This window comes from Juglans regia, chromosome 1 (genome assembly GCF_001411555.2).
Source record: "Juglans regia cultivar Chandler chromosome 1, Walnut 2.0, whole genome shotgun sequence".
NCBI classification, from domain to species: Eukaryota; Viridiplantae; Streptophyta; class Magnoliopsida; order Fagales; family Juglandaceae; genus Juglans; species Juglans regia.
Genome location: NC_049901.1, coordinates 38,599,946 through 38,611,210, shown reverse-complemented (window position 1 = coordinate 38,611,210; position 11,265 = coordinate 38,599,946). Strand labels below are relative to the sequence as shown.

At 32.2% G+C, this 11,265-nt stretch overlaps 1 protein-coding gene across 1 annotated transcript; it reads left to right on the top strand.

The window, feature by feature from the left end:
• Positions 1–8,104: 8,104 nt before the first annotated feature.
• LOC108986437 lies at positions 8,105–8,764 on the top strand. Its single transcript, XM_018959051.2, has one exon. It carries the CDS (start codon positions 8,105–8,107, stop codon positions 8,762–8,764), a length of 660 nt encoding a protein of 219 aa, XP_018814596.2.
• Positions 8,765–11,265: the final 2,501 nt, after the last annotated feature.

Here is an 11,265-nt window from a genome sequence, read left to right as displayed (position 1 = left end):
GAAGCTAATGGTTTATATACAAGCTTAAAAAGATAGGCATTTCCCTAATCCATATTATGATGACATTTGAAGCTGATGGTTTTTGTGTACATTACATTGACAGGGCCATGAACAACCTCTTCAATTCCCATCTTGCCTAGAATTCCAATCAGTTGCATATGTGCCCCCTGTAGCTCGAGAACTCTGTGTATGAAAAAGCTAAGTTCTTTTAAACTTTGGTTTTACCCAATTTGCGAAAGGATATTTTCTTTAACTCAGTCACTAAAGCACTATAACAATTGTTCTATAAGGAAACACTTGTCTACAAATGAAAGTATTAATGCAGAAAAACCTTTTCACAATGCAGTAGATTATAATTTAAATTGGAAGCTGGCCAATTTAGTTTAAACCTATATTTTTAAATAGCATGCATTCAATATTAAGGTCATAATTTAAATTCATGCAGTAGGTCAACCATGTTATATTATGAAACTCCCAACAACATTGATTTAACACAGTCTACAACATGTTAGGTATTGCAAGGGTATCTTGAACAAACAACGAAAAATAGGAAAATTTTCAGAAAATCACTTTGTTTCTAATAAAATAATCATATATGAATAAGTCAGATATGACCTATCAAAGCTAGATAACCACGATTAGGAGATTAAAATAGTAGTATCCCTCCCTCCCTTTTACACTTTATAAAATATCATGTACTACTTTTGAGATGAACACACATGGAAACTGTGTTGTGACCAGAACTAAATTTATTTTACTAAATTTATAATAGAGCAAGAAACCACAATACCTTTCATGTATCCTTCACCCTTTCTAACAAGAGTAGAATACAACACTGTAAAATGGACAAAAGTATTACTGCTAGTACTTCATCCTCCCCACGACAACTTCATCTAAAGGTAAGTAAAAGTGTAGGTCAAAATACAAAAGTAGTTACTACTAGCAAACACCTGATGCCTAAGGAACTGCAGTTTGAGTCTCTCTTGTAGACTCTAATCATGTCTCAACTTCTAACATTCTCATGTTTACAAGTATCTCATAATCTCGCATATGCTCCCTCATAGCCATGAAACCACTTTCAATCTCTTCAAACCGATTTTGATAATACTCTGCATTTTTTCAATTTTGTTCATTTTCCTCAGCAAGTCGTTCGTACTCCTCATTGGGTACTCCAGGTACTTTAGTCAATTCGGGCATAACATAGTGGCCCAGCCCTCTGGAATACCCTGGTCTATGTCCTAAAACCTCTCTAAATATGATTGTTGTTGCTTCATCTGTGCGAGCCTCTGGCTCTTTGTCATTCATCTTTTGAACCATCTGATTTTGTGGCATGAAAAACTCAAGTAAAAATAGTACTAGCATGCAGTACAGTTGTTTAAACAAATATATGATCACATAATTTTCTTTTGTAGTTGGTGTGATAAATCTCCCCTTTTTGTTTGACCAATGCACATCTTTGTAGAAATCAATCAGATTCTTATCCTTCTACATGAACATAGCCATACCAATCAGCCTTTTTCATAGTATTCCAAATATTGAGCAATTAGTTTTGGCCACAACATCCAGGTTAACTGATTTAATGTCACATACCTTTCTTTCCATTAGTACAACAAAAGATGTCCTCTCACTTGTGTAATTGACCCTTTGTTTATGTCTATTTTCTTTGTTTTGGGTGGACATTTTCTACAATAAAACAAAAAATTCTTCAACTTTTTCATTTGTCATCAATTGCCAGTAGGAAAAGGGTTTGTATTAAAATGGTTATGTTATTTTGGGGAATTATAAAGTAACTTCTCCAAATTGATATTTACAAAATGGTTTTTCCATGTTACTAGTCCTGTAGAACTATCCATTTAATTGAAATTATGTATCTGTTTTAGCTACAACTAATCATTTTACTATTTTTGACAATTAACTTAAACATGATATGCTTACCTTGAATGATATGCTTACCATGAATGATATGCTTACAATTAATCATTTTACCTTATGACATATGAAACCTACACGAAAATGATAGGCTTACCTTGAATGAATCACTCCCCTACTGAGTGCATAACCACTCCCAAACTGATTGCTCTACGAACGCACCTTCATTAGCCAGTGCCTCCTCATGTGTTGCATAACTCAAGTATTTAATGTGTAACTTATAATGAAAAGCATTATATGCACGAGATAGTTGACTTTTGACTCTCCAACGATGATTTTTCTTAGTCCAATCCAAAACAAAATCAGCCCATCAATGCCATTGCATTAAAACCCATGTACCATATTGTAGATTTTTTAGCACAATTGTGTTAACAACTCATGTATTTTATTTAAGTATATATCCAATGAGATTCCGTCGAAAACTCATAATGTAAGCTATATTATATTTCCTAAAATCCCATGTACCATTACAACTAAGCAAGCAAGTTATAATAAAGCATTCAATTGTGTTTAAAATTAAGATTCACACATACAATATACAGATGTAATTCCTTTACCAGCAAAAATCTATATTGAACTTATCTAAAGTTATTACTCAACACTGCATACATATCAATCATTCAAGATGAAAGCCATACTTGAACACAATGAATAAGCTCCCCGTTCTCCTTTTCGTCGACAACACTTTAGCTAACATGCGCTATTTCTACATAGTGCTTCACAATCCACGTCACTCTCGTTGTGTAGACTGTTCTATTGTTGCATGATGGACCTATCTTCCCATCTTAGATCTCAAGTGGTATCTTGCCATACTTTCACATCATCTCAAACTATGTCCCTTTGGCTACACCCCTACCACATTTACTAATGTTTGGTACTATACCAGCAACACTTTATTTCAGATTTTGGTGCAAAACCATGTATAAACCCTCTCATAAGGTATTGTTTATGAAATACCATAACGAGCAGATGAAAACATTATACTTACCCTTGCCTGTTGTATTCACGTCTACAAGAGTATTGAGAGGCAAAAACGATGAATGTACATCATCTGGGGTTGAGTGGAGTCATTAGAGTCCACGGTAGCTTTATCTCTCAAAGTCCAACTTGCTAGTTCTAGCTATGGGTTTCGTTCAGTAGGAGGCAACACCCATTGCCCTGGTCCAATAGCTCATCGGCCTCTCTCTCTCTATTTGACTGAATCATTTCTACTGCACTATGGTCAAACCAAAATAACGCAAACCAAGTTAGGAAGCAAGTTAAATGAAGAATATGAAGGTTGAACACTAGTTTAGACTGTTTTCTGCAGTATGTACTCCATGATAGGCAAAATGGGTGTTGCAAGAAATGCAAAAACCAAGTTGGGAGGCTGCACAAATGGGGTTACCTTTTCAAATATACAGCTTAGGTGCTAGGTATAACAAGCTGATGGATAATTTCTAGAAGTATTGGCCAGTAGAAATGGAGGAGCAAGATTGGTTAGCTTTTAAATTGGTTTGATGAACACTGATGAGAGGGCCTGATAGAGATTTCATGCCTTTGTAATGAAAAACCATAATCCGGCTTAAATTGGCCACTTCTCCCGCACCTTCTATACAGAAAAGTATGCTCAATGGGTTAAGGTGGGATTTTGTATACAATCTTTGACTCCAATTGACAGGTATCAACAACAGGAGCCATCATATCTTTCATATATTACTTTTTTATGAACAACTATTTTCACGTGTTATGCTAAAAATATCTACAAGTGCACAGAATCGTAACAAGTAGTAAATTGTTTTAAAGAAAACAGATGTCAAACCCACAGATATTAATTATGTTATTGAGTACTGAAATTTACTAAATTAATTACTATTTGAAAAACTGAAACTGAAAGAATAGGTTATCTAAATTAAACTGAAGAAAAGAATATTAAAATTTAGATTTTTAAAGATCATAAAACTAGATCTAAAGCGTTTGATTTCACCTAACAAATCCCACACAATTTATTTTTCTTTATTATAAAATTGCAACTATCTCAAGTTGATGATAAAAATCCCTTAACTATTCAATATTTTCTCTCGAACAATACTAAAAATATCTTCAATTAATAACTCTATATCTCTATGTAAATTTAACTAATTGGAGACTCATTAAGTTTTTTAGATTTTTCTTGAAAATCACACTAATCGCGGTAAAGTATATCTAGTTTCGCTCAACTAATAGTGCTTAATCTTAGAGCTTTAATCACAAATCATCTCTCGGTCTCATTGTGATTCAATAGATCAAACAATAATTAGATAGAAAATTACAATCATTATGAACAAAAAATAAACACTCAATCATGGACATATTGAAAATAAAATAACTTAGAATGTAAATTGTGTGTTCAATACTAGACTACATCAAAACTCTAGAAAATAAAATTAGTTAATAATGAAATTGAAAAGAAGAAGAATAAAACTAATGTTCTTTGTAGAGTCGGTTGATGAAGCATGCGGCTCTTGCCTCTTCTTCCCATATTCGTCTCCTTGAAAGAAACTTAAAAAATAAACTCTGGAATATTGGACTCTAAAACTCAAACCCTCCTCCCTTAATTTCGTGCTAATGATATGCTTATATAGGGTAGAAAATAAACCCTAATATTTTCATGATTTCTACCTAAAAAATGCCTAACTTTTATGACTTATATTGACAGCCTTTTACGCACTCCAGGAGTCAGAATTTAGAAATCCTTATAATAGATAAAGTTGTATCTCTTTAAGAGAACTTTCCAACACATCCAGAACCACATTAATCGAATATGTGAGTAGAAAGTTATAATCGAAACACTCAAGCATGTCCAGGCTGTCTCCTAGTGTATTCCTAACTGTGATTAGACTTCTTGTGGGTAGACTTCTTGGGGATTCCTTCTTTGATTTCTTTTGCTTGTTCTTGATCAAAATTACAGCTTTCAAACTCTTTGCTAATTGTTGTCCATGATATCGTTTAGGTTGGTCTTTTAAGTTAATCGGTTAGACTATTCGCCCAATCTAATTACTCAGAGCTTTGTCGCAAAGTCTTCTCTCCTAGGAGGTAAAATATCTCGCTCATCTCCTAACTATTGTCGTCAATTTTGGTCGCAATTGAGTCTCCTCGCCTAAATCTTCCCGACTCTCTTAAGATCTCATTGCCTCTCGTCGGTCTGGAACCGTAATCTCTTCTTTTGTACCAAAATGCTCTCATTTTGTACTAAATCTTCACATTCCTTCAAATCCAAGAAAATAAAGAAAAATATGTATAAATAAAATCAATAGTATTGAAGGAAAACTGACATTTTTCATAAATAAAAGAGTAATAAGAATCACACTTATCAACATGTGCCAATTGTGGGGAATACATGTCATGTATTGAAAGACAAGTGTTAATGACAATTGCCAAGAGGCTATACCAGACTATGTTATATGATTGAGGAGAAAAACAAAGAATAATTATTCTAATCATTCAGTTGGGTCCTCAATTTTTAATGGATGGTGGAGATAGATCAAAACTAAATTAAAACTTTATAATTTACATTATTGGGATAATGTTTTGACAAAATATTAGGTTCTATATAAGTCCTCAAGTGAATTTGAATCAGTTTCTCAAAATAGAGTATTGAAAATCATTTTATTTGTATGGCTTCGAAATTGAACAAGTTTAGTTTAAAATATTATATTTATAAACTTTAAAAATTCTAAAATAATTTTAATAAAATTGACTCATTTAAAATCATCTTCTTGATTTAAAACGAGGCTTAGGGTGCATAATTTAAAAAGTAGAATGCATAATGTATAATCAACATTAATATAGGAGTTGGGTCAGTTGGTAACATCCACAACTTCTCTATTCAATTAAAAAAATTAAATAGCTAGAGATAAAGACTAGTCTCGATCATCGACAACACTCGAAGAAAAATTGCCTCTCGTTGCAAACTGTATTTATCTATTTTATTTCGCATGTGCTTTCAATTGCCGATAGATGCAGACTGTGAACCATGAAAAATCATGTACAAATTTGTCCCCAAATTATTTACACGAGTCAAAAAACATAAAAGAAGCACGTACGTTTTATATATCAAAAAATCTACTCAACCTCCTACTATTCACACAACCTCCACACTCCACATTATTTTTAATTTTTATTATTTTTTTCTTTTATTAAATATTTATTATATGAATAATGAATAAAAAATTTGAAATAATTTAAAAAAAATAAACTCAAAAAAGAATTTAAAAAAAATATTAAAAATTTAAAAAATTTAAAAAAATGTGGAGTGTAGAGTGTGGTGGAGGTTGTGTAGCAAAGCTCTTTATATATATATTGAAAGAACACGTCTCCTTATGGGAGACTTAAAGGTAGTTTACGTGACACCCTTTCAAATATTATATATATATATATATATTATTAGTTTTATATTTATATTAAAAACTCTAGATAATTAAAAAATAAAAATATTACTCATTTAATAAAACCAACAGTTACATTTCTTGATGGAATGAAGCAACACTTAGAAAATTGTGGATAAGCGTCTTGGCCAATTTATATATAAAGGTCTGTGATTTTCCATCAGTCACTACAATTCATTATCATAAAGAAAGATAGGCTGAAAATCCATATCCAATACTCTCCATATAGAAATTTGTGAGAGTTCACAATCCAAAAACAATTGATTCCAACGAATACTTGATCAACGATGGCCAGAAGTTAGTATTAATCTAACAATTCTTTTATTATTAGATATTCTCCTAAATTCTTACAATAGTGGTATCAAAGCCAACTCTTGTGCTACGTTGTTTAGTATAAATTTCGATTGTTACGTGGATTGTTCGTTAAAACACATGTGATTTGGATATGATCTGTGTTGATATCAATATGTGGGTTGTTGTTATTTGTTAGAGTTTATCATTTTCGTTTTTTTACCCAGACATGTTTTATTCATCATTGTTTATTTTAATTTGTTTTTATTTTCAGAGAGATCTGAAATGTTTTTGACTTTGTAAATCAAAAATCCTAGTGAATTTGTTGATGAAACGAGATTTACGTTCAACATCTTATCTGTTATTTTGTATGATTTTCATGAAATTTTTTTTTCTGCAAGAAAACGAGATTTTTTTTTTTTTTCATTTCTGGATAAAGGTTAGGGATGAATTTTTCATCTGCTTGCGTGCCGACTCACGGCGCTTGCAACGGATAGTCCTATCCGTTAGGCATGAACCAAGTGTTTTTCTAAACCATTTTAGTGCCTTTTCAAATCACGCCCCTTGAGGCATTTGCAGTGGTTTTTATTTGAAAAGATTACGATTTTTCTGGCTTGTATCTTTTGGTCCTGTGGCTGTGGGGTAGCGACTTGATTCAATTGAATCCCTTAAACCAAATGACACGTACGTATGGATGCTTGACCATTGGATGATTGAGTCTCAGTTAGTGAGAAGGTGATTTGATTTTTTGTTTGTATAAAATAATAAAACATTAATTTGGTGAAAAGGACAATGCATATATAAAACGTCCTATTTAATTGTATTAATTAATATATATGTTTGTCTAACCATTAGGTCAGCAAAATTATGGTTATTAATTTGTTTGGTTACTTTACACAAATCAAAGACTTATAATTAGATTTGTGTACAGAAATTAGTAATATATATTTTGAATTATCTTGATGTTTGATTATTAGTTGATGTAATATCATCATAAATGAATACGTTATAGGGAATTTATTAATTAAATAAAAATGCCATATTAGAGTATAAATATTATTGTATATTAAGAATCGCCAAGGCATCTTAAGATACAATAATATTTTAATATATTTGATTTTATGTTGTTATAATGGCATTTTATATTGCAATTAAATCATTATAGTAATTACTTGGCCTTGCATGGAGGTAATTATTAAGAACAAATGTTGATTTAATTGGAATAAGATAGTGAAATTAATATTAGGTAAAGGAGATTTCATATACCCATAGGTGCAGGATCTCTTTTTTCTTAAATATTTGTAAAACACTAGTCTTATTATAAAGAAAAATACAAGCAAATCTTATGCATATTGCAATCTTTACCCACAGGAAGATTTAGATTTGTTTTTTAACTTAGACATTGGTCGATTCAAACTATGGTTATTGTTTGATTCAAAGCATTGATGTATGTTCTTGGTTATGTTATTACAGCTACTATGACTTCTAATCTTTTAACATTAGGGTATATGGACTTGGACTTGGCACTTCGTGTTGATGAACCTCTAATACCCACTGAATCAAGTTCATTGGTAGATAATAATACCTATGAAAGGTGGGAGCGGTCTAACCGATTAAGTTTAATGCTCATCAAGTCACATGTGTGTAAGAACATTAGAGGTTCAATCCCAGAGTGTGATAAAGTAAAGGACTACAAAAAGGCTATTGAAGAGCAATTTGTTAGTTCTGATAAGGCATTGGCTAGCACCCTAATGAACAAATTATCAGTTATGAAACATGGAAAATCCAAAAGCGTGTGTGAGCACATAATGAAAATGAGGGATATTGCAGCCCAACTAAAGTCTTTAGAGATTCAGATCTCAGATTCATTCCTTGTCCATTTCATACTCAACTCTCTTCCTACAGAATATGAACCATTTAAGATTCCTACAACACATAAGGAAAAATGGTCCATTAATGAAATTTTAACCATGTGTGTACAAGAAGAAGAGAGATTGAAACATGAAAATATTGAGAGTGCTCATTTTGTTACTCAAAGGAATGGACAATGGAAGAAAGGCAAAAGTGTCGGTGTTAATAAGTGGAAGAAGGATGTTAAAGCGCCATTTAAACGCTATGGAGACAAAAGTGCCATTTAAACGCTATGGAGACAATGATACATGCTTCTTTTGTAAGAAAAAATGGTACAAAAAGAAAGATTGCATAAAATATAAATTATGGCTTGAAAGGAAAGGTAATCTCAATTCTCTTGTGTGCTATGAGTCTAATTTTGTAGACTCTCATCATAATAGATGATGGATTGATTCGGGTACCTCAATTCATGTTGTCAATATCATGCAGGGGTTTCTCAGCCTAAGGAAACCGATGGAAAGTGAACAAGGCATCTACTCAGGAAATGGGATGCGTTTGCATGTCGAGGCTGTAGGAACTTTTAGACTTATTTTAAATAATGGTTATATTTTGGATCTTGAAAACACATTTAATGTACCTTCATTTTCTAGAAACTTGGTCTCTATATCTAGATCAGTACATTTGGGATTTGAATTTAATTTTGTGAATTCAAATGTTTCTGTATTTAAAAACTCCACATTTGTAGGCTCTGGGACCTTGATTGATGGTTTGTATAAATTAACTTTAGATTATGTTTTTGAAAATAGTCTATTAACTATGCATGATGAAGTTGGCACTAAACGTAATATTATTGATGAGTCCTCCTCTATATTATGGCATAGGAGATTAGGACATATCTCCATAGAGAGAATTAAAAGATTAGTTAATGATAGTCTTAAAAACTTCAGACTTTTCTGATTTTGGTATTTGTGTGGATTGCATAAAGGGTAAGCAAGCCAACAAAACCAGTAAAGGTGCCAAGAGGAGTGAGGAAATTCTTGAAATCATACACACTGACATCTGTGGACCATTTAGTACCCCTTGTATGAATGGTCAGAGATATTTTATCTCATTTATTGATGACTATTCACGATTTATGTATCTTTACCTCATTTTTTATAAATCTGAAGCACTAAATGCTTGCAAAATATATAAAAAGGAAGAAGAAAGACAATTGGAAAAGAAAATAAAGATCGTAAGATCTGACAGGGGTAGAGAATATTATGGTAGATATACAAAATCAGGGCAACAACCGGGTCCATTTGCAAATTTTCTCAAAGAAGAATGCATTATTTCTCAGTATACAATGTCAGGTTCACCTCACCAAAATGGTGTTGCTAAAAGGCAAAGAAACCGTACCCATATGGATATAACAAAAACTATGCTCAGTAATTGCAATCTTCCTTTATCTTTGTGAAGTGAGGCTTTAAAAACTGCAGTGTATATCTTAAATAGGGTTCCATCTAAGGTTGTTTCCAAAACACCATTTGAATTATGGAAAGGATGGAAACCTAGTTTAAGGAATATGCGCATATGGGGTTGTCAAGTTGAAGTTAGGGTCTATAATCCACAACTAAAGAAATTGGATCCGAGGACAGTCAGCTGTTATTTCATTAGCTATGCAGAAAATTCTAAGGGCTACAGATTTTATTGTTCCTCACATACACCTAGAATTGTGAAAGCCAGAAATGCAAAATATATTGAGGGTTTTTGAATAAGTGGGAGTAATGTTCCTCGAAAGATAGAGTAGGAAGAAACACGAAATTCAGATATTACATCCGTGAATGAAAATGAAATCATTATCATTCAAGGAAATCAATCTAATACCTTTGAAACTCAATCAATTCAAGAACCACTACCACCTCATGAGGAACATACCAACTTTGAATCTATAGTTCAACATCCACATAATATGGATGAAACTGTAGAATAAAGAAGATCCTCTAGAATAAGGAAGCTGCTATTTCTGATGATTACTATGTGTAACTACTAGAGTCCAACTTTGATGTGGGACCTAAAGATGATCCATCTCATTTTCACGTGCCATGAGTGGAGAAAATTCAAAATTCTGGCATGATACTATGATAGAAGAAATAGAATCCATGGATAAAAATCAAGTTTGGAAAATTTTCGAGTTATCTAAAGGAGTTAAAGTCATTGGTTGTAAATGGGTTTATAAAACCAAGAGAGACTCAAATGGTAATATCGATAGATATAAAGCCAAACTTGTAGATAAAAGATTTACACAAAGAGAAGGTATTGACTATCACGATACTTTCTCTCCAGTTTCTAAAAAGGATTCCTTTAGAGTGATCATGGCATTAGTTGCTCACTTTGATTTAGAGCTACATCAAATGGATGTGAAAACAACTTTTTGAAATGTGACTCTAGAAGAAGAGGTATACATGAAGCAACCTGAAGGGTTTCATTCTGATAAAGGTAGTCATTTAGTTTGCAAGTTAAAGAAATCAATTTATGAACTAAAGCAAGCATCTCATCAATGGTATTCAAAATTTCACGATGTTATTACTTCATTTGGTTTTACAGAGAACATCGTGGATAACTGCATATACCATAAATTTAGTGGAAGTAAGTTTATTTTCTTAGTCCTATATGTTATGATATTTTGCTTGCAACTAATGATTTGGGTCTACTACATGACACCAAAAAATTTCTATTCCAAAGCTTTGAAATGAAGAATTTAGGTGAATCCTCTTATGTTTTGGGCATAGAGATTCATCGAGATAGG